This window comes from Pelodiscus sinensis, chromosome 1 (genome assembly GCF_052426305.1).
Source record: "Pelodiscus sinensis isolate ZL-2025 chromosome 1, ASM5242630v1, whole genome shotgun sequence".
Lineage (NCBI taxonomy): Eukaryota > Metazoa > Chordata > Testudines > Trionychidae > Pelodiscus > Pelodiscus sinensis.
Window position 1 is genome coordinate 331,318,799 of NC_143052.1, and position 24,715 is coordinate 331,343,513.

Here is a 24,715-nt window from a genome sequence, read left to right on the forward strand (position 1 = left end):
TACTTAAATCTAATAAATTGCACTGTTAAACAAAACCACGCTTACTTGCATTTAATCTCTGATCAGATGGAATTGCTGTGTTCCCATTGAATTATTCTTTACACCACCTGTAATGAAATAATTAAGTTGCCTCTGCTGGGGGTTCTGAAAACCCTGGGTAACACAAGAATGAATATTTTCCCCTCTGTGTTTTTCTAATTGATGCACTCAGGATATGAAAATGTTTAATGGCTGCACGGTCATTACTCACCAAATGACACTCCATAAGTCTCTATCTGTTCTTCATATTTCTTAGCCAAATTATAGATTCTATTTGTATATGTCCTTAAGGCTTCTCCATAATCTTGGCAGTTGAAAGGAATCACCTGGGAATCAGCAAGTTCATACACAAGTCCTCCTCGTAACTGGGCAACAGCAAGCTGTTTCATGAACGTGGGGTCATAAAATCGTTCTACTAACTCAAAGGTCTCATATGTGGTATGGTAAACTGGGTAACTGCTGAACTTGTCTGCTCTCTGAAAGAGAATAAACAATTGTTCTAAATAAAGCCAATTTGAGGAATGAAATTGGTCAGACAATGGCCAACATAGATTGCTACAACTTTCACATCATGACAGCTCTTTTCCAGACACAGACGAATTCTCCTATCAGGCAAAAAGCAATCAGATTTTGTGACGTACTATGGAGGAACAAAAGTTGCATAGCAATTTTTACATTCTGTCTGTAGCGGCCAGAAAGAGGCCCCATCCTGAGCTCCAATACCACTGACTCATTGCCAAAAAAGTTAAACAATCTGGTAGCACGCATGCAGCACACGAGTCCCACTGGATCTTGTGCTATACAGCCACCTCCTACACCTCTTCCCTCATTTCCTCCTCATCTTGCCACAGACTATAATCTTCCCATTGTCTATTCTTATCCAGAAGCTGATTCTACCTACACTTCATTGAGGTCCCTCTTTGTGTAAATATAGGTTTTAGAATACACACATCACCAGCATGCGTGATGTATTCCTTCAGGTTTTGTTGTTTCACAAATTCCAAAATTGCATTTCTGTGCACACAGGAATAACACTTTGTAAAATTACTGTTGAACATGCCAGCTGTAGAGTAACTGTTCTCAAATAAAGTCAGACCTTGGTATCAACTGCTTTCAGGAACACTGGATGGCTTACCCTATTCTTGGTATAACGGACTCTGGCTGATGTGATTCCCAGCCGCTGAAAATAAGCTTCAAAATCACTGCCTGATCCCAGTTTGTTTATTCTACAAGCAGGAAAGAAAAAAATATCAAAATGAGGCTACAGTTAGACCCGGTATGAATGCTTACATAAGGAGTTGCTAGCAGTGTTTCCAAAGTTTTGTGAGCAAGACTTTTGATAAGTAAGGGTATGTCTACACTACAGCGCTAATTCGAACTAACTTAGTTCGAATTAGTTAATTCGAACTAAGCTAATTCGAACTATCACATCCAGACTAAAAAACTAGTTCGAATTAGCGTTTTGCTAATTCGAACTAGCGTGTCCACACAGAGTGGACCCTGAACCAGGGTTAAGGATGGCTGGAAGCAGTGCCGGCAGGGCATCAGATGAGGACTTAGGGCGTGGAGATGCTGTCTCAGGCTAGCCGAGGGCTCTGCTTAAAGGGACCCGACCACCACCCCGGACAGACAGTTCTCAGGGGTGCCCCGCTTGCAAAGCAGTCCTGGCTTGGATTGCCCGGAGTACCCACACTGGGCACATCACAGCACTCGGCCATCAGCCCGGCTGCACTTGCCGCAGGCTGACATCTGAGGAGAGGGAGCAACTGGGGGGCTGCAGGAGAGGTTCCACCCCCAGAAACCCGCAGAGCCAGCCCAGTCCTCCCCATCGGGGGCTCGTACCCCATTCCTCCCTCACCTCCTTCCACTAACCCCTCCCTAGTCCCCCTTCCTGATGTACAAAATAAAGGACAATTGTGTTCAAAACTAGAATCTCTCTTTATTGAACAAAACTGGGGGAGACTGGGAAAAGGAGGTGGGAGAGGGGAAGAGAGAGGCTGGGAGAGGGGAGAGCAACTAAAATGATCAGGGGTTGGGAACAGGTCCCATATGAAGACAGGCTAAAGAGACTGGGACTTTTCAGCTTAGAAAAGAGGAGATGGAGGGGGATATGATAGAGGTCTATAAAAGCACGAGTGGGGTGGAGAGGATGCATACAGAAAAGTTCTTCATTAGTTCCCATAGTAGAAGGACTAGAGGACACCAAAGGAAAGGAATGGGTAGCAGGCTTCAAACAAATAACAGAAAGTTGTTCTTCACAAAGCAAATAGTCAACCTGTGGAACTCCTTGCTGCAGGAGGCTGTGAAGGCTACAACTGGAACAGAGTTTAAAGGGAAGTGAGATCAAGTCATGGAGGCTGGGTCCATGGAGTGGTATTAGCCAGGGGGTAGGAGTGGTGTCCCTGCCCGAAGTTTGTGGAAGGCTGGAGAGGGATGGCACAAGACAAATGGCTTGGTCACTGTCTTTGGTCCATCCCCTCCAGGGTCCCTAGGGTTGGCCGCTGTCGGCAGACAGGCTACTGGGCTAGATGGACCTTTGGTCTGACCCAGTACGGCCATTCTAAGCTCAGGGCTCAGGGTCGGGAATCTCAGTGGACCACCTTGATTTTCATGCAAACCTGCTCCTGGGTGGCCAGGCTGGCAGCTCTCCTGCCCTAGACGGCTGCTTTCCTGTGCCTAGTGTGGAGGTCATGGACGAGGTCCACGATGTCTGTACTGGACCAGGCGGGTGCCCGCCTCTTGCGGTCCTGGGCAAGCTCCCGGGAGCCGCCAGCCTGGTCCCGGGAAGAGGGGGAGGGCTGGGGGGCATCGGGTGGCTGGCTCGAGCTGTGCCAGGTGCAGGGTCTCCTGGCTGGGTGCTGGCAGGCTTGCACCTGGCATGGGCACCGTAGCCAGCCCGTGCCCCTTTAAGGGGTCCGGGACCGGGAGGGGGGCAATAGAGTTTCCCTGGTGTTGGCCAGAGTGGCCACCAGGGAAAGCTGGGGAGGGCTAGCCTCCCACTAGTTCGAATTAAGGGGCTACACACTAGTAAGTTTGAACTAGGCTTAGTCCTCGTACAATGAGGTTTACCTAGTTCGAACTAAGCGCTGCGCTAGTTCGAATTAAGTTCGAACTAGCGGAGCGCTAGTGTAGCGCCTATCAATGTTAATTTGAACTAACGGACATTAGTTCGAATTAACTTTGTAGTGTAGACATACCCTAAGGTCATAACTGTGAGGTAAGGCTATTAAGATGTAGACTCTACTGGAAAAGGTGACACATGGAGCCTGATGTGAGAGAGCTGAAGAATGGCACCTGGGGCATCTTGATGATCTCAAACATTAATAATCTACTGTTGACTGAAATCATTTGGGAGACTCTATATTAAGATGTGTTTATATGTAACAGACCACTGTATAATCAGTCTTGCAAATAGTTTCCATTGCAGAAGTAGCTGTTTGCTGGCATTAATTTCAAGTGAATATTGCCATCTGCTGGGCCGAAACAGCAACACAGAGGAAAGGAATAGCATACATAAACAAGTATATAGAGAAGGGAGAAAGCATGACAGTCTGTGTCATGCTTATGTATTTGCAAGTGTACATGCTTCTAGGAAATTAAATCTAATACAGGCCAGCTCTTCAAATTGCTTAAGTCAATAAAACTATATGTTATCGGTGGAGGAGCTGCTCATCAGTGGAGAGCAGGGGCTGCAAGACAACAGATTTAGGACAGATGACTCAAGTAACATTAGGGGCCAAATTCCATTTACTTTGCTGACATGATTAGTCCCATCTTGCGAGAAAGAATTTTGACAGGCAGAAGCATGCAAACAACTGTATAATTTCCACAGAAATGTTTTAGTTTAGATAGCAAAATGTACTGTGTATTTAAAGGAATTTAAGTATACACGTATATGCATTTGTCATTACATTTAAGAGTCAACATAATCAAAAAAGCATGATTAGTGCAAGAGCAACCCTCCCTCTTAATTACTGTTGCTGTTTCTTTTAATGAAATATTTGTTCATCCTAACAAGAATCTAACACTAGATTATTTTCCAAAGTGTTCACAGGGCATTTAATTTTTTGTCTAGCAATTGGCAGAGGTTATCCCCCATGTGGATTTGTAAAAAACTTTTCCTAAAGTCATAGATACTGCTAGCTACTCACCTGCTACCAGACAATTTTGTATCATCACGATCAATGGTAATGATGATTTTAAAAATAACACATAGTGATGCATTTGAAACACTGCCTAGGGAGAAGGAACAAAATCCTCACAAACATTAATGAACTTGCCTGGGTTGACTTTTACGTTCTGTCGAAGGGTCCTTTTCAAGCCAGCTCTCATAGAGAGTCTTGCCTTCATAACCCTCGTCAGGGCTTGCAATCTGGGTAAGCAAAGCACACAAGGAGACACATACTGATAATCTGCATTATTCTTGATTTCAAATGTTAACATACGTGGCTTTACATGTGTCATTTACTATCTATGGGTCACAATCCTGAGTCACAAACATCATGTACTTGGAACAACTCAAAGGGGTGGGGCTCCTTGACCCCAGTCCAATGCTGGTACTGATCAGGGCATAGTCCAATCACTGGTGTAAATTAAAACAATGCTGAGGGTAGCTCTGACTTTTGCCCATAGGACTGTTGCCCTTACGGATGCTCTGAGTGGCAGGCTGGGATGCCTCACCACACTCCCTTCCCCTTGAGAATGACCCCTTTGCTAGGAGGAGACAGATGACTCAAGTTTTCCCCAGCCAGGAGTGATATTCCTCCTGCACACATACTGGCTGAGCCTGCATTATGGCTGCTTTGTGTTATTGGAGGAGTGAAAAGCAAATGCACAGTAAGGCAGGATCTGGACCATAATAATAACCATAAGGGTAATGCCTTGAAGTTTTGATTGAGATTGAGGCTCCATTATACACAACATTGTATATAAACATAGTAAGAGTCTTTAAAATATTTGCAATCTAAATTGACCGGACAGACAAAGTCAGCATTATTATCCTCATTATACAGAGGGGGAACAGAGAAATTAAATGACTTGCTAGAGGTCAAATGGGGTGTCTGTGGCAGAGCTGATAACTGAACCCAGGTTCCCAATCACAAGAACGTTCTTCAAGAGTGAGAGGTAGATGGAATCCTGTATATTTAAATTCCTGTCTAAAACCAAGGTGACTGACAAGCAAAGTATGCAAAAGCAGATTAAACACATTTACCTAGAAAGCTGGAGATTTCACAAACCCAAGCATTATGAGGCTGGGAGTGAACTGTTTCAGAATACTCAAGGGGCTCACTTTCTGCATTGAATATACAGTATATATCTCCGAACTGTATGTGTAAGCGTGTACGCACACACACTCCAAACTGAGACTCTTTAGGGTTCTGAGCTCTGAGATTGTGCCTGCAGTTTACAGAAAAACAACACACTTGTGAAATAATTGCCTGGTTGCTATCATTTCCTTAAAATGAGGGATAAGGGATCTTTCGGAAAAGGCTTTATTTTCCGAAAGATCCGCGTCTAGACTGGCGCTTTTTTCCGGCAAAGCTCCGAGCCGGAAAAAAGCGGCAGCCATTTTTATGCAAATGAAGCGGGGGGATTTAAATCCCCGCTTCATTTGCAATTGCGATGTGTCTAATTTGCATCCCTTTTACGGATGTAAAAGTTATTTTGGGGAGTAGTTATTTTGAAATAGCAGCAATGGAGTATCCACACTACTACTATTTTAAAATAAAAGTTATTCCTCGTAGAAAGCAGGAGTTATTATTTCAAAATAACCAGGCCTTTATTTCGAAATAATGGGCTTGGTAGTGTGGATGCTCCACTTGTTATTCAAAATAAGGGGAATTATTTCAAAATAACTCTCTAGTGTAGACCAGGGCAGAGAGAGGAGTGAGTAAATAAGGATCTCACTTGCATACTGAGGATCATGCTTAAGCCTATCCCTCTTCCAAAACTTCCACTCCTGCATGATACCCTTCCTTACAGCCTGCTCTCTTGGGTGTAAGGGACAGGGGTAAAGGGGCCTTAGACTCATTTTAACTCAGCATAATTGGCGGACTTGTTGCATCAAGACCTTGTGGTACATTTTCTTGGTTCTCAATTATTTTCCCCAAAAGAATGATATTTCAATTAAAATTTCAATACTGACAAATCTACTCGTTCTGCATCCCAATTATCTATACCTTTGAGGAAAGCTTCCATTGACTTCCATTTTCCAACCACTACCCAAGTGATTCCTTTACAACTCAAAGTACAACATGCACTGTTATCAGAGAGACAGAACATAAGAATATGAGAACACCCATATTAGGTCAGACTAAAGATCCATCTATCCCAGTATCCTATCTTTCTACTGGGGCCCATGTCAAATGCCCCAGAGGGAATGAATAGAACAGGGAATCATCAAGTGATTCCTCTCCAGTCGTCCATTCCCAGCCTCTGACAAACAGGCTAAGGACACATATTATTCCTACCCATCCTGCCTAATAACCATTGATTAAAATATAAACCAACAAACAAACGAACGAATGAATTCATACCAAAATGTTTTGATTTTTCAGTTTAAAGCATCTTTGTTTCTAAATTTATTTTAATTTTATCAGTCTAAATGGTTATTTTCAGTTCCAATGAAACCCGCTGTTAGATTTAAACAGACTTTTTATTTTCTTAAAATTGCCGGTGAACTGAAAAATCCATTATTCACACATTATTCTACTCCTGGTTACTTGGTGAACTTTTTCCACTTTAAAAGAAGATCTTAGACTACCTTTGGAAGAGAAGGCATCCTAAAGGAGCATGTAGAGGAAAGTGCCTTTGTGCATCTGTCTAGGTTTGATTTAGGACTGTCTGTGGCTCTTTGACCTCTCTGGTTGTAATGGACTCAAGCCCCTTTCCTGTGCTGATTTTCACCAGCCCTGCCCTGAGGAGGATGAAGAAATGAAAATGTGTTCCTCCACAAGCCACACAAGGTTTTGCCAGTTCCTTCCTGAGGAATTTATGAAGGTAAACAATCAGCTCAAGGACATAAAGGGTATGTCTACACTGCATGCTTATTTTGAAATAAGCTATTCCAGAAGAAATACTCTGAAATAGCTTATTTCAAAATAGCATGTCTACACTACAGGGAAGCCTCAAAATTAGTCTGAGGCAGGCTTCCCTAATGTGGATGTGTTACCTCAATTTAGAGCCCCAGGAGACATTGGGGAGTAATTACTTTGAATGACTCTGGGGAGAAGCTATTCCAAAATAGCAGCAGTGGAGCGTCCACACTACTGCTATTACGGAATAGCTATTTTGGAATAAGTGTTATTCCTTGTGGAAAGGGGTTTACAGTTTTTGAAATAAGCCATCCATTATTTCAAACTTATTTCAAAATAACGGAATTGCTATGTAGACGCTCGCACTGTTATTTTGAAATAATGGCCATTATTTTGAAATAACTGTGCTGTATAGATGCACCCAAAAAGACAACTGCTCTAATTAGGGTTCTATTAGCTTTAGCTGCACTGGAGGAATAAACACATCAGAGATCAGAATCTTCTGTTCCCTCAAGAATGATGAGGATATGCTTAAACAAAGCAAGAAGAAAGTGAAAGAAATAGAAAATGAACCATCTCAGGTCAAAATAGCAGGAAAAAAAACCCTGGAGAAACTGCTCTTTGCTGCTCTTTGAAGAAAAAAAGAGAAAGGAACAGAATCAGAATAATGCTGTGTCTTCATCTACAAACTAATTTAAAAATAAACCCAGATCATTTCAAGATCGATTTCAAACAGCTCTGAGAATACACAAAGTTTTCCAATTATTATAAGCACATCCCCAAGATAAATGAAGTATTGGAGAATGTGAATGAATATAATGTAGTACAGGGAATTCCCTGATACCGAGAGCATTCAATTACCTAGTGCTTCTGAGACCCTCTGTTTTTCTATGCTACACGTATGTATTATTCAAGCTGTTAACAAGAGCATGGGGGCTTTTTCCAAAAGAAGACATGCTCGTGTCCCACAAGCATTTGATGATATTTAGATGGAAGTTATCTACCCAAAGCCAAAGCTGACTAAATGCAAACACCTAACTTAGGTGTGGTGTGTAATGGTGGATGCACTAAGTTTTTCAACCAAAGCATTTTTAACCACTTCTCTTTGCAGATGGCTCCTTGGGTGAAAGAGGAAAGAAAGTAATCCTAATCTGGTTCTTTGGGCAGTTGGATTGTTTGCAAGTGAAACAGACTTTTCTTCATTGTGTGAAGTGTCACTGCTATGCTGATGGCCTCACAAACACTTCCCTTTCCTCCCAGAGAGAGAGAGAGAAAGAGAGAGAAATAGGAAAAGAACGCACAAGGAAACACAAAGTTGAAAGTGTTGAGGACAAAGAAGCACACATCTTGGAATCCTTGTGCATTACTGTGTCCACAAAGAAGTGTGACATATGCTTAAAAACAACCCAGAATGTGAAGAGTCTTTCATAGCATGGAATGCTGGATATTTCAGTGGGGTCTAATTTTTATGTCTGTGCCAACAGTTGACAACCACTGGAGGGACCAGTGAGTGGTGGTCTCAGTCCATTTCAGAAGTCCCTCAGAAATGTCAAAGACTGGAGATGGAAAATGAATTAAACCTTCTGCCTGTGGAGGTGGCTCAGGATAAGGCACTTTGTTGACTAAATTTCACTATTCGCCAGCCCAGAATTCATACAAAAGACACTTGTATGGCAAGATAAATCTTGCTCTAGTTAACTGAAAACTATTTATTCTCATTCTTAAGAATAGAGAGTAGAATGCATTCTCCCAAAAAGCCACATTTTATGTGTGTTCAGGCAAAAGCATCCTTTAATGTGCCTGCCACCTACAATAACAGAAGAGTTAAATGAGCATTATAAATACTGAAAGAGAAAAGGGTAGATAGCAGGAACACCAATTTTATAAAATGGGTGCATCTGACCCATTGGAAGAAATAATTTAATCCTTAGATAAATAATAAGGCATTTGGGAGGTGAGAAAAGATTTAGGGAGATAAGCTGAAAAGAAAAGAGGATACCATGCCAATTTGTTGAACTTAGATCTTTTACATTCTCAGGATTTCTTCTCAAATACCATTTTTATTTGTTTTCCACCTTCCTGGAGTCTATATACCACTTTTCCAATAATCTAGCTTTTAATGGGTCTTCTCAGTATTGTTTTAAATATACGCTGTAATACAGTTTTATTTGCTTTAGTAATACTCTTCATCTTTCACTGACCACAGAAGAGCAACTGTGGGCCTCAATCATGTTCTAATGAATGCAAGTTTGCTGTTGATGTTCTCAGGAGTACGATCAATGTCTCTGTAGACTACAAACTATCTGCAATAAGTCTGAGACTTCAATTATCAGAAAGTCATGTATTGTAAACATTCCACTTTTGTACCTCTTCTGTCCGATTATACACCAATTTGTAGAGAAGGGGGCTGCAGTCAACTCTTAGAGTGTAGTTGCCTGAAAACCAAACACAGACAGGGAAATCTTTTTAAAGTGTCTTTGACTCCCTGCTAATGGAGCAAACCCTGATGTCCTTACCTGGACAAAGCTCTCCTTGACTCCAAGAGGAATTTTGTCTAGGCAAGACGGCAGGAGTTTGCACAAAGCACTTACAAACACAGATTGTCGAGTTAGATTTGAAATACATACAGCACTTCTCCTAAACTCATCTTTATGACAGATTCCAAACACAATCATAAAAATGAGATCTGCCATTGGTCTTCAGGCTCAACACCCCTAAAATATACACACTCTTACCACACATATTCTTGTTTGGTTCTTTCCCTAAAGCCTGTCTGTGCGAACAGATGCACACTGCAATATGTCCTGAAAAATGAGCAAATCTGTGCTGTTTTGGAGAGGGAGGAGGGAAAATGAGTTCTAATGTGAAAGTTCCCTCACAAAAGAAATCCTGCCAGCAGCTGCTTTCTCCTATAGTGAGGGATTTAGTGTTTGTCATATAATGAGACTTCGTTGACTACAACTGTAACAGTGAGACACTATGAGATAGACCATCACTCTAAGAAGTGATCCCTGGACAACGTAGAATTTTATATGTAAAAATTAAGATGCTAATCTTCACCCAGAAAACAGCAGTGCTCTGTGATCTGCGCTGGCTGTCTGTTGTGTTCTTTCCACAAAATTCACTTCCTAACAAGAAGGTGACTGCAGGGGTGGACTGGCCCGGCAGGATACTGGGAATTTCCCAGTAGGCTGTCCTCCGAAGGGCCGGCCGAAGGGCCAGCTGGCGGCTGCTGGAGGAGGAGGGGGATTATGACGGGACACCGCAGCCCTGCACTTTAAATTTCCCAGTGCCGGCCATGTACAGGGCACGGTGGGGCCGAGGGAGTGCATGTGCAGCGTGCTCAAATGCCGCGCAACAGCTGAGAGGGGAGACACCTGGGTAGCATGGCCTGGGACTTTAAAACTGCCTAGCCCAGAGTTGCACCGTGCGACCCAGTTCCAGGCCTGGCAAGTGGTCTGGAGCCCCAGAAGCAGCTGGGGCCACAGCTGTAGTAGGAGACATGGCAGCAGAGGGAAAAGGTCAAGGTTTATAAGATATTTATTAATAACTTGGGTGGCGCATCCAAACAAGCCACATGAACTCAGTACTGGTGCACAACACAAAATTCATTCTGCTCATGGGAGGGAACACAATTCATTCTGCTTAGAGGGAACACTTCCCCCAGCCTCTCCACCCCCTCCACCCCTGAGTTAATGTCACACATATAGGGTTAATGCAATTGCAGGATAGTTGAATGAGGTGGGTTTGGTGGGGGCCAAACTAATCCCTATTGGTAGGAGGACGGTGGGAAAAGTCCTTAGAGAGGGGTCACATGACACCTTTTACTTCTGGTCATGTGTCCATCTTGCCCCAAGAGTGTTACTTCCAGAGGCCTGGATAATGAGAGTCAGTGGGTGTGGCTAATGGGGGTCAGGGGCGTGGTTAACAGGGGTCAGATGTGTGGCTAATGGAGGTCAAAGAGTAAATTTAAAAAAAATTCTTTAATGTGAAACAATGGGCCATTCTCAACCCATTTCCCGGGCCTATTTTGATTGCCAGTCCGCCCCTGCTCCTACATTCTACCCTACTGTCAGTCTGCAAGTTAATTTAAGTCAAGACAGACCACACTACAGCAAGCCAGTATCTGGGTGGCAGAGATATAGATTATGACAGCAAGGTCCAGAGGAAAAATAAATCAGAAATGATCTTCTAATCAGAAAAAAAGTACATAATGGCTTTCTTAGAAAATGTTAACATCAGCTGAGAAGCCAATAATACCCACAGACTGTAAATTCTAACAACAAATGGTAGGTACACAGGGATATATAAGGACTCTGCTGTATCTGATAGTTTATGTTTTGTTAGAACTATTAGCAGATTTTGATACTATTTTAGATACTGTGTTGTTTCTGGCTGAAGAGACATATGACATTCAACTACATTAAAGCTATAATGGAAAAGAACACTTGGTTGGTTACATTAGCTAAAGCAGCCAAGGTATTTGTCTATTTAGCAACTGGAAATCAGATGCAAGACAATGTTCACAAAGGACACCAACCCTTTTCTGTGCTAAAGGACAATGGAGAAAATAAATATGCTATGCTATACAAGGCACAGTGCAGAATGTACTTTGATGTACTAACTGATTCCTCCAAGGAATATAGATGCTATCACACCATTGGGGATTTATATGCCTGATGTCAGGAGAAAGAAAGCTAATATACTTAAAACAGAGCAGTGAAGCGTGGCACCAGTTTTGCTTATGATATGTTTCACAATGCTTTACTTTCATATTTCACTTTGATACGCAGACAAAGGCATCACTGCATAATCCAGTTTTGGAAGCAAATTGGCATTGAATGAGCATTTTGGCTCCAATTCGTCTCCAATAAATTTGTTACAATACACACTGCGAATATGAAGTACAGATAAAGCTGTTATTTCAGCAGCAAGATCATCTGTAGGCGTGAAATGTAGGCTAAAAGCCTGCTCTATTTTTTACACAGCATGCAGGCTCTGTAACTGAAGCAAAAGCTCTGATTTCTGCCCCGGTCCCCAATTCTACAGAGCATTCAGAAAGCAGGGTTGGGTTTTGGTTTCCAATTATTATGGGACAAAGAGAATTCTCAGTTGACAAAAACAAAACTAAACTATTAAATATTTATGGTGAAAGCTACTTCACTCATGCAAAGAATCCAGAGTAATTGGGTTTACATAGACAAAGTGCAAATAGAACCAGGAAGGAATCCTCTAACAAACTGAGGCTATGGTGCAGCAGAGCACCCACTCCCCACTGGCTGCTACCCCAGGTATAGAAAGGTGACACTGATCTCTGGGATGTGCTTGGGTTTTGACTCCCTCCTAAGAGGGACTGCGTCATCAATTGCCATCCAGACCTGCAATCTTGAGACGTGTGCTGCTTACCAGGAGCTCGCATTCAAGATGTGATTTAGAGTCTTCCGAAAGTGATTAAACCTTTGGATCACTACCCCTTCCTGCTTCTCCATTTAGGAACTAACGATACGAACAAGAATGACCTTGAGCGGGTCATAGCAGATTATGTAGCAGATTATTATAGCAGGAATTTGAAGCTCAAGTGGTGTTCTCGTCCATCCTTCTGGTTGAAGGAAAAGGTCCAGATAGGGACTGTCAAATTGAGGAAATAAATGCGTGGTTCTGCAGGTAGTATCGGAGAGAGGGCTTTAGTTTCTTCGACCATGGGACTCTGTTCCGAGCACAAGGATTGTTAGGAAGAGATGGGATCCCCCTAACCAAGAAAGGAAAGAGCATCTTCGCGGGCAGGCTTGCAAACCTAGTGAGGAGGGCTTTCAACTAGGTTCGTTGGGGGACGGTGACCAAAGCCCAAAGGTAAGTGAGGAAGTTGGATACCGGGAAGAAACACAAGGAGGAACGAGCAACAAAGGAGGACCCCTGATTTAGCTGGAGAAGGTAGGGCAATCAACTGGTTATCTAAGGTGTTTGTACACAAATGCAAGAAGCCTGGGAAACAAAAAGAAGAATTAGAAGCCCTGGCCCAGTCAATGAACTATGATTTGATTGGAATAACGGAGACTTGATGGGATGACTTCCATGATTGGAGCATTGTCATGGAAGGGTATAAACTGTTCAGGAAGAACAGGTGGAAGAGAAAAGGAGGAGCAATTGTATTGTATGTAAGAGAGCAGTATGATTGCTCAGAGCTCCAGTATTTAGAGGGAGAAAAGACTGTTGAGAGACTATGGTTTAAGTTTAGAGGTGGAAGCAACAGGAATGATGTTGTGATTGGTGTCTGCTGTAGACCACCGGATCAGGTGGATGAGGTAGACGAGGCTTTCTTCGGACAACTGAGAGAAGCCTGCAGATCACAGGCCCTGGTTCTCATGGGGGACATTAATCCCCCTGACATCTGTTGGAAGACTAATGCAGCAGTACACAGACAATCCAGAAAGTTTTTGGAGAATGTTGAGGATAACTTCTTGGTACAAGTGCTGAAGGAACCAACCAGGGGCCATGAGCAGCTTGACCTACTGCTCACAAACAGGGAGGAACTAATAGGGGAAGTAGAGGTGGGAGACAACCTGAGAAGCAGTGATCATAAGATGGTAGATTTCAGGATCCTGACCAAAGGAAGAAAGGAGAGTAGCAAAGTATACACCCTAGACTTCAGAAAAACAGACTTTGACTCTCTCAGAGAACTGATGGGCAGGATTCCCTGGGCTGCTTACATCAGGGGTGTCCAAACTTTTTTCAAAGAGGGCCAGATTTGATTAAGTGAACATGCGTGAGGGCCGACCATTTTGCCTGACATTCTTTGAACCATTAAAATTAAATGCAAATTAACTATTTTATGCAAAGTTTATTGCAAACAGCATACTTTTCATTTCGTCACATGGATGACATATCTAAACAGGTGTTAAATCACTCTGCCTTTCTGAAGGCCAGATGAAAAAAAAATCCAAGAAGCTGAAATATATGTCAGGAACATTGTAAAGTACATTACATATTATTGGTAATAAAGGTTGTCTGTCAACTTTTAAGTTTAAAAAATATGAACAGGAACATAACACCAAGTATACGTGTTGTGTCCAAATATATTTATAATTGATTTAGACCAACTGACATTAACTGAGATTTTACAATGTATTCATCTCAATACATATGGATTCGTTGGGGGCCATAAAAGATAGATATTGCCAAATTACCTGTGGGGCCGTATTTAAACCGGAACACGGGCCGCAATTGGCCCGCGGGCCGGACTTTGGACATGCCTGGCTTACATGAAGAGGAAAGGAGTCCAGGAGAGCTGGCAGTATTTTAAATAAGCCTTATTAAAGGCACAGGAAGAAACCATCCCAATGCGCAGCACGACAAGCAAATATGGTAGGCAACCAGATTGGCTTACCAGGGACATACCTGGTGAGCTTTAACACAAAAAGGAAGCTTACAAGAAGTGGAAACTTGGACAGATGACTAGGGAGGAGTATAAACATATTGCTCGAGAATGCAGGGGAGTTATCAGGAAGGCAAAAGCGCAACTGGAATTGCAGCTAGCAAGAGATGTAAAGGATAACAAGAAAGGTTTCTATGGGCATGTTAGCAATTAGAGGGTCATTAGAGAGCGTGTGGGGTCCTTACTGGACCAGGGAGGTAACCTAGTGACAGATGATGTGGGAAAAGCTGAAGTACTCAGTGCTTTCATTGCCTCTGTCTTCACAGACAAGATCAGCTCCCAGACTAATGCACAAGGCAATGCAGTATGGGAAAGAGGTGGACAGCCCTTGGTGGGGAAAGAAAAAGTTAGGAACTATTTAGAAAAGCTAAACACACACAAATCCATGGGCCCAGATTTAATGCATCCGAGAGTACTGAGGGAGTTGGCAAATGTCATTGTGGAGCCTTTGTCCATTATCTTTGAAAACTTGTGAATATCGGGAGAGCGGATGATTGGGAAAAGGCAAATGTAGTGCCCAACTTTAAAAAATGGAAGAAGGACAATCCAGCCTTACCTTAATCCCCAGAAAAATCAAGGAGGGGATTCTCAAGAAATCCATTTTGAAGCACTTGGAAGAGGGGAAAGTGATCAGGAATAGTCAACATGGATTCACGAAGGGCAAGTCGTGCTTCAACAATCTGATTAGCTTCTGTGATGAAGTGTTAGTACCTTGCTGGTTGCTGTGCTTGGGTTTGGGCTGTCGATGACCACTACTGGCTTCTGTCTGTAAGCACTGCCCAGCGGGGGGCTTCTTGAGGGCCCCCATGCCAGTGACCGAACTGGTTCTACCAGTTAAGGGAAGGGATGGAACAAAAGAAGTGAGTGTTGGGGGAAGAGGTAGTCTTGGGCTGGAACCATGAAGGAAACAGACTAAGGAGGGGGCTGGAATCTAGGGGCCCAGGGACCCCATCTCAAAGGGGCTGAGGCATCCTGGCCCAGACTCCTGTAGACACATCACATCTATGCTGTGCTGTATCCTGGAGAAGCAATAAACGCCTTCTATTCTACTGGCTGGTGGAGTCTGCTCTTGCTGCTACAGGGCTGCTGGATTGAGGGGAACCCCAACTGTGCCGTCACAGCTTCTATGATGAGGTAACTGGCTCTGTGGATATGGGAAGGTCAGTGGCTGTGACATACCTTGACTTTAGCAAAACTTTTGATATGGTCTCCCACAATATTCTTGCCAGCAAGTTACGGGAATGTGGATTGGATAAATGGACTGTAAGATGGATAGAAAGCTGGCTAGACTGTCGGGCCCAACGGGTAATGATCAACAGCTCGATGTCAGATTGGCGGTCAGTTTCTAGTGTAGTGCCCCAAGGATTGTTCTAGGGCTGGTTTTGTTCAACATCTTTATTAATGACCTGGATGAGGGGATGGATTACACCCTCAGCAAGTTCTCAAATGACACTAAGTTAGGGGGAGAGATAGATGAGCTGGAGGGCAGGGATAGGATCCAGAGTGACCTGGACAGATTAGAGGATTGGGCCAAAAGAAATCTGATGAAGTTCAACAAGGACAAGTGTAGAGTCCTGCACTTGGGATGGAAGAATCCCAAGCATTGTTACAGGCTGGGGACTGACTGGCTAAGTAGCAGTTCTGTAGAAAAGGATCTGGAGATTACAGTGGATGAGAAGCTGGATATGAGTCAACAGTGTGTCCTTGTAGCCAAGAAGGCCAATGGCATATTAGGGTGCATTAGGAGCATTGCCAGGAGATCTAGAGAAGAGATTATTCCTCTTTACTCGGCTCTGGTGCGGCCATATCTGGAGTATTGTGTCCAGTTCTGGGCCCCCCACTATAGAAAGGATGTGGACGCATTCGAGAGGATCCACATTTTGAAGGGAGACCAAAATGATTAGGGGGCTGGAGCGCATGACCTATGAGGAGAGACTGAGGGATTTAGGTTTGTTTAGTCTGCAGAAGAGAAGAGTGAGGGGAGATTTGATAGAAGCCTTCAACTTCCTGAAGGGAGGTTCCAAAGAGGATGGAGAGGCTGTTCTCAGTAGTGACGGATGGCAGAAGGAACAATGGTCTCAGGTTACAGTGGAGGAGGTTTAGGTTGGATATTAGGAAAAACTATTTCACTTAGGCTACATCTAGACTGCAAGCCTCTTTCGAAAGAGGCTTTTTCGAAAGATACTTTCGAAAAAGCTTCTTTTGAAAAAGAGCATCTAGACTACAATCAGTACTTTCAAAAAAGCAAGCTGCTTTTCCGAAAGAGAGCACCCAGGCAGTCTGGATGCTCTCTTTCGAAAAAGCACAGTTTGCATTACATAGTGCCTTTTTTCGAAAAAGCACTTTCGAAAAAAGGCGTTATTCCTCGTGAAATGAGGAGTACAGCCGTTGAAAGAAAAGCCGCGTTCTTTCAATTTAATTTCGAAAGAACACGGCTGTAATCTAGACGCAGGTGAAGTTTTTTGTCTAGACACAGCCTAAGAGGGTAGTAAAGCACTGGAGTGGGTTACCTAGGGAGGTGGTGCAATCTCCATCCCTAGAGGTTTTTAATTCTCGGCTTGACAAAACCCTGGCTGGGTTGATTTAGTTGAGATTGGTCCTGCCTTGGGCAAGGGGCTGGACTTGATGTCCTCCTGAGGTTTCTTCCAGCTCTATGATTCTATGATTTATAACCCTGACTGATATCACATGGCTAGGGGCCTGCAAATAAAGTTTAGCATCAGCATTCCAGTGTGTCACAACCTTAATACACCCTTCACAGCACCTGAGTGGTGTGGTATGGTCTTCTGAACCATGCAGATGTGCATCACTCTCTCTCTGGGCCACTCTCAAAACCCTCCCTTGTTGCTGACATAGGGATCCCACCCCAGCACATACAGAGCAGAGGGTGCCTATGCAACTGCTCCACTTGCACATCTCTGCACAGACAAAACACTGAGCATAGCTCATTGCAGTAGTCTGTGGCAGCAGGGTGAACTACATCCCCAGTGACATTAAATCGATAATATGAGTTGTTATGTGCTGCCTTAATTCATTACATAATATGTCCATATCGATCTATAATACAGTCTAATCATGAGACATTGTAAAAAGAGTCAATCTAGTACAGTGAACATTGTCTTCCATAAACTATATAGCAAAGCAAACTGTATATCGAAGCAAATGTAGTTCTGAAATAGATTAAAATCCAAGTTAAACTGTTGAATTCATTAGCATATTTTAAGCATATTTATATTATCACTTATCTTTGGTCTAAAGGTCTCTACCCTACTACATAGCTCATTATGGTGCTATTTGTTGTGGGAAAATAATATGAAATCTGAGTTGGATTCTCTCTCCACTGTCCTCGACATTTGCCTCTGCCCCATGTATTCTCAATACAGGCAGTCCCCGGGTTACGTACAAGATAGGGACTGTAGGTTTGTTCTTAAGTAGAATCTGTATGTAAGTCGGAACTGGCGTCCAGATTCAGCTGCTGTTGAAACTGACCAGCGGCTGACTACAGGAAGCCCGAGGCACAGTTGCTCTGCCCCGGGCTTCCTGGAATCAGCCGCTGATCAGTTTCAACAGGCTGAATCTGGACGCCAGTTCTGACTTACATACAGATTCAACTTAAGACCCTAGGCATCCCCAAGTCAGCTGCTGCTGAAATTGATCAGCGGCTGATTCCAGAAAGCCTGGGGCAGAGCAGCTCTGCCTCGGGCTTCCTGTAGTCAGCCGCTGGTCAGTTTCAGCAGCGGCTGACTTGGGGCCGCCTGGGGCAGAGCAGCTGGGGTGCTGCTCTGCCCCAGGAGTCCTGATTCAGCTGCTGCTGAAACTTTCCAGCAGCGGCTGAATCAGGATGCCTGGGGCAGAGCAGCTGGGGTGCTGCCGGGTTGGTCCAGTAGCGCCCAGAGCGGCGCTGCGGGACCAACCGGCAGCGCCCCAGCTGCTCTACCACAGGCGTCGGCCTCCCCCCCCCCAGCAGACCAGGGAGACACGGAGCAGCTTTTCTCGCCCCGGAGGACGCGGGCGGCGGGACCGTGGCGCAACTGGGCGTCCCGCCGCTCCTGTCCTCCGGGGCGAGAAAAGCACCGTTCGTGTCTGCGGATCCGACATAAGTCGGATCCGCGTAACTCGGGGACTGCCTGTATCCTGTTAGGTACCTTTCATCACAAGTCCTTGATGCAGTAATAAATATGCAGCAAAATGTTTACCTACATCTAAGAAGCCAATAGAGTTTAAAATATTATTAAACACACCTTCTATAGAAGAATCTGTGTTGATGTAAGCAACAGCCCGCTCCTGAAGAACTTTAGCATTCTCCTGTAGTTGTGAAAAGGGAAACACATCTGCTTTACTGATAATATGTGATTATGTGATATTGCAACATGATTACTATAAATAAAAAAGGGGTTCTGGACCAGTCAAAGTGAGAGATACTATTAAATACCTAACTATGTTAATGAATAAGATGGACCAGTGGTCTGGCATGAAATTGAGCCGTGTTCGTTGCGTTTTTTTAATGTTGATCTTCAAGCCATTCATAAAGTATTATGGGGCAAGTTGCAAGTGCATGAGAAGACACATGGTGTGCCGAGGCTATTGGTGGTAATATTATATGCATAGTGTTGTTACAGACTTGAGTTAAGGCTGTATGAGTGCCTTAATTGTGCATTTCCATGGCTTGATATGTCTGGATTACTTTCAAGGTCAATATTAAATCTGAATTTTGGGCTTCGCAACACTTGGTTTTGGAATAATTACAATATCCCTGTCCTGTATCTTACCCTGAATTATAGATATGGACTCTCAGCCTTAATGCCATTTTAACGAGAGCTTTTGAAATTTGGAATTTCTATGCCACAGAAAATGCTAACATTTAAAAAAAATCTGAATTGGAATGAAAAGTCAAAATGTTGAAGTTTCACAAGAAATAAAATTTCCAAGAAAGTTTGTTTCAAATAAACAAAACATTTAATTCTGGTCTGGACTATTTAAATGTAATTACTTTTACTTTACAAACTGGAAATTGATTTTAAAATTGGTATTCTGATTGTACCAATCTGCTAGTAGTTTAGTACTTCGAATTCTAATTGGTTTGATAATCGGTACTGGTCAATTGATAGTCTAACTTGTCTTTTGTAATCATGATACTTGGTAATTTTCTATTGTAAATTAGTATACAGGCAGTCCCCGGGTTACATACAAGATAGGGACTATAGGTTTGTTCTTAAGTTGAATTTGTATGTAAGTCGGAACTGGCTCCAGATTCAGCTGCTGCCACTGAAACTGACCAGGGGCTGACTACAGAAAGCCGGAGGCAGAGTTGCTCTGCCCCCAGCTTCCTGGAATCAGCCTGATCAGTTTCAACAGCGGCTGAATCTGGAGCCTGGGACAGAACAGCTGGGGCGCTGCCCGGTAGGTTCCCACAGGACCAACCCGGCAGCACCCCAGCTGCTCTACCCGAGGCGTCCCGCAACAAAAGCCTGGTCTGCTGGGGGCGGAGCGCACTAGCTGCGCCCCCTCCCCCTCCAGCAGACCAGGGAGACCCGAGCAAAGCCGCACAGGCGGAGGGACCCTGCCGCCCGTGTGGCTTTGCTCCTTTGCCCCCGAGCAAAGCCGCACAGGCGGCGGGATGCTGCCTGTGCGGCTTTGCTCCTGTCTCCCTGATCTGCTGGGGGGGGTCCAGCAAAGCCGCTGGACCCCCCCAGCAGACCAGGGACACCCAGCAAAGCCACTGGACCTCCCCAGCAGACCAGGGGGACAGGAGCAAAGCCGCCGAGGCGGTGGGAGTCCCGCTGCCTGGGCGGCTTTGCTCCCGGGCAAACGAGCAAAGCCGCCCAGGCGGTGGCTTTGCTCGAGTGTCCCTGGTCTGCTGAGGGGGTCCAACGGCTTTGCTGGATCCCCCCAGCAGACCAGGGAGACCGGGAGAAGCTTTTCTCGCCCCGGAGGACACAGGCGGCAACCCACCGCCCATGAGCTCCGGGGCGAGAAAAGCCCCATTCATAAGTGCGGATCCGACATAAGTCGGATCCGCGTAAGTCTGGGACTGCCTGTAATATAAAAATGATTGAAGAATCAAATGTAAATCAAATATGAATCACATGTGTGTATGTGTGTGAGAGTGGGGGTGAGGAAAGGAAGAGACAGTGTCCATGGAAAAAAGAGAGAGAAGAGGCCTGAGTGTGTGTGATATATTTAATTTAATGTAAAACTTGAAAATATCTATCTATCTATAGATACATGTAGCTATACATAGGCAGTTCACTAGCCACTTGATTTGAATTAATCACTTCAACTATGAACAAATGTTTCCAGAAGTATGAAGTGCTGATACATTTTCAGAGATTGTGGTTACATCCCTGACCTAATGAGCAAAGGGTTAATTTTCCTCAAGATTTAGTGGATGAAAAATTAATCAGGTAAATTGCTGCAGAGAACCTTTAACTGAGCATTGACTAAAGTCAGTCTAATCCAGGATTCAGAAGGAGGGATGTATGGCACCAAAATGAAGCTAAAAGATAATTACATAGAGACACTAGGGCTAAAGTCTGAGAGGTTGTTATAGTCCAGAGATTCAGTATGACTCTGCCATTTAGGGTTGCCAGATACTTTCACAAAAAATCCTGAACATGGCAGGGAAAAAAATTGGTTGACCACTCTGCTCCTCACCCCCCAAAAAGGGAGACGCTGTGCCTTTAAATTCCCACAGTCCCAGCTGGCCTTCCGTCCGAGAAAGACAGAAAATACTCACTTACACTTAAAGAATACATTTGCTTTATATATCCGGTATTTTCTGGTTTTTTTTACTGGACAGATTTTGAAATAGGTTGCGTCTACACAGCTCTTATTTTGAAATAGAGCACATGGTGTTGATTTCCACATGCAGAGGTCCCAATGGGTGCCTATGGATCACCATGACATGATTTGGCGCTCAATTTTTGGAGGCCATTTTGCTTGCTGAAAAAACGTATTTTCAAACAGGACAGTAATTTACCATACTCTTCCTTAGTGTATTTGATTTAAAGCTGACATTCCTGTAGTCTTTACATCTTTAGAGGAATTACTGTGTGCATACCATTGTTATTAGCTAGCATTTATATTATGGTAGTATCTAGGAGCCCTAGTTAGGACCCTGCTGTGCTACAAACAACTGTACCCTAATCCTACAATGAGAACAGTATAGACAGACCTCCTCCCTAAATCTGCTTCAAGCTCCATTAATTTAAACAGGGTATGTCCACACAGAATTAGGCCCATAGAGGGAAACACAGAGCCACACATGTTCATCATTTATGCTTTTGTACTATTCTTTATTTACCTCGGCCCACTCTGTGGAACCTAATAGTCCAAATTCTTCTGCATCCCAGCTAGCAAAAATAATAGTTCTCTTAGGTCTCCAACCTGTAATCACACAGTTAAATTTGATTTAAGGAGAAAAATTCAAATAGAGATTGCCACCATTGACTGAGTCACTTTAAAAAAAACCCTTAGTACACCACAGAAAATTATGCATAATATGTATCAGTGAAATTCTTCCCCCCAAATTCTGTAGATCCCCCCAAATTCTGTAGACCACTACAATATTTTTATTATAAAGGCAAAATCCCAGAGTCACAACTGAGTGACTTATTTTACACAGACAATGAAGGCAGAAATTCAAGCAGTTCACATTATCTGCCATGTTAAGTTAATTGCAGATATATCCATGTTTAGGAGCTCTCTAGGTGCCTCACTCACATTCATGTGTATGCACGTTACAAGTTGCAAGGCCTATTATGTGAAATTCAATCCTATGCATAGCACCAACATAAGGTATATGCATCTGCTTACTGGTAAAGTCCACTTGATTCCTCCAAATAGTGTTTTTCATAGCCCTTGAGTTTCACCTTCTCCAGTTACAATAATGTTACCTTCCATCATCATTTTGCCAAAACTCCGAGCAACTTCTTGAAGAACAGCTGTACCAGTGGTTGGATCAATCCCACCAAATACCCAGGAATCTCTATGTCCTCCCAGAATAATATATCTGTCTGGGAACAAAGATACAGAATCAGTCTCTAATTCAGAATACACTCGGGGTACCTATAATTCAGTCTTTTCCTTTAATTTCATTCCCAACTTTCCCAAACTATAATGAAAACTAATCACAGCAGACTTCCGATAATCTGGCACCTTTTGGACCTAATTGGTGCCAGATTATCAGATTTGCCGGAGAATCAGGAGGTCTGGTACAGCTGCATGGCTTAACAGCTGGCCAAGACACAATCTCCCTCCCTCTCTGCTCCCTTTTCCTCTTCGGGTCTCCTCTGTGCTGTAACCTGATCCTCCTCCCTCTCCCCTCCCCTTTCCCTTTCGCTGAAGCAAAACGCTCTTCTCCATACTTTAACAAGATCCCACTCCCCGTATGCTCCCTCTGGTTACAGCCAGCAAGTGTGCTGAGTGGCAGGCTTTTTAATCATCTGGTCAGGAGCACTTGGCATGTTGATGCTGGAGTATTGGGAGTGCCGAACAGCTGGATGCCGGACTATCGGAGTTTTACTGTACAATGGTTTTTAAAAGCCCATGCTATAATTCCCTACTGATTGTGTTGCAGTTTACAATCTGACACAAATATTTTTTATTTGTTTTCCAGTTTATAACCTTTGTTCCTATGTAGATTTGTTTTAATAATCTTTTCATTCCTTATCTTGGAAATATGGTTAGAATAAAACTACCCACATCTAACTGTCTGATCAATCATAATTTTAGCAATTTTAGATTCTGTGTTATTGTGATGTAACCTAGGTGCAGAATTCAAATCAGGATACATAGTCAAATACCAAATATCCCAAAGTTTGTATGCAGGGTTTCCATTTAAGCCCCTATAAAGATACAAGCAACTGACAAATGAGGATGTAGACTTTGATTCAGATCCTGTATTTCCAAGTTCTGAATCCCACAACATCCTCAACTTTGTCTAGCTTATCACTAGTCCATTATACTTTGTGTTGTGTTAGAACATGCTGGTGTAAGATTGTACAGATGATATGATAGAGGTCCTACAGAAAATGAGATGTCCTACGCAAGGCTGGCCCAGTGAGTTTATTGTAGCATTCTCATCTATATACCACTTAACAGTTCTCTTAGAGGAACACTGTGATGGCAAGGACAAAATGACCTAATAAGCCTTTTCCAGTTCTGATTCTCTCAGAAACATTAAACCTCATGCTATTTAAGAACAACTTCACCAAATGAAAAAAAATCACCTGGCTCCACGGCTCCATGGATAGTGCCAATGACATTGTAAATTCGTGTTATTTTGCTGTTTGTGTGGACATGCATTCTGACCTTTCTGAAACAAAAGTGAAATGAAGTTGATATCTATGACTTGAGGAGGTTTTTACTAGGGTAGGAGCAGTGCTAGATGAACCAATTTTAAACACATTATACGAACACCAGTAGAAGAAGCCCTTGCACTTGCTATAATAGCTATTTAAATATCATAATAAAATGAGGCTGGCTTAGCACCCACCAAAGGATTAAGTCAGGGGTGGGCAATAATTTTTGATGAGGGGCCACTCCAAAAATTTGGAAAGTGGTCGATAGCCTCACTCTTCCATGATATTAATGGAGGAGGTGCGGGATCTGGGATGGAGGTTTGGTGCAAAAGGGAGCTTGGCGTAAGAAAGGCAGTTTAGGTGAAGGGGGCAGTTGTGACCTGGGGCACTGGACTGAGGTAGAGGGGGTTGGCCTGTGACTTAGGGCAGGTCATTGAGGTACAGGAGGGGGTGGTGCAGGGATTTGGGTTGTGAGCTAGGACAGGAGGGGACTGTGTTCTGGGGCAGGTGATTGGGGTGCTGGATCTGGGAGGGGATATGGGTGCAGAAGAGGGTCAGAGGATTTGGGTATGTTGAGTAGGGGGCAGAGGGTTGGGGAAGGAAGGGACTCAGGTGCCAGAGGTAGGCTTTGCCAGGAGACTTGCCAGCCAGCAGCAGTTCCTGAATCAGCCTCCCTGCCTACCCTGCCTGCCCTGCCCCGATACAGGCAGCAGCCATGTGCTCTGGAGCCCCTTGTGCTTCATGGCTGCCTGTTATTGAAACAGGCAGGTTCCATTGGCCAGTCTCTGGCCAGAAACTGCCCAATAGGATAGTGCTGGGGGCGGGAGCAGTTCCTAAAGCTTTCCCCTTCCTTCCAGACTCACAGTTTAAAAAAAAATCCCACAGCTGCGTTTCTGAGTGGCATGCGG

General features: G+C 43.7%; 1 protein-coding gene across 4 annotated transcripts in view; it reads right to left on the reverse strand.

Annotated features, from left to right (window-relative positions):
• The window catches only part of LOC102456275 (N-acetylated-alpha-linked acidic dipeptidase 2), a 63,348-nt gene that overhangs the window by 13,387 nt on the left and 25,246 nt on the right, over positions 1 to 24,715 (reverse strand). For 3 of the 4 annotated variants that reach the window (XR_012900760.2, XM_075919382.2, XM_006118383.5), the window contains exons 9-16: positions 23,736 to 23,821; positions 22,401 to 22,520; positions 21,809 to 21,891; positions 18,747 to 18,810; positions 9,441 to 9,508; positions 4,320 to 4,411; positions 1,175 to 1,265; positions 251 to 515 (exon numbers count right to left, since the gene is read on the reverse strand). Coding sequence is in view for 2 of the 4 variants with exons in the window: in XM_075919382.2 (XP_075775497.2) it covers positions 251 to 515; positions 1,175 to 1,265; positions 4,320 to 4,411; positions 9,441 to 9,508; positions 18,747 to 18,810; positions 21,809 to 21,891; positions 22,401 to 22,520; positions 23,736 to 23,821 (869 nt within the window). In the remaining 2 variants the exon portion in view is untranslated. Of the gene's footprint in view, positions 1 to 45; positions 108 to 250; positions 516 to 1,174; positions 1,266 to 4,319; positions 4,412 to 9,440; positions 9,509 to 18,746; positions 18,811 to 21,808; positions 21,892 to 22,400; positions 22,521 to 23,735; positions 23,822 to 24,715 lie in introns of all 4 variants that reach the window. The other variant, XR_012900761.2, reaches the window with a different exon arrangement.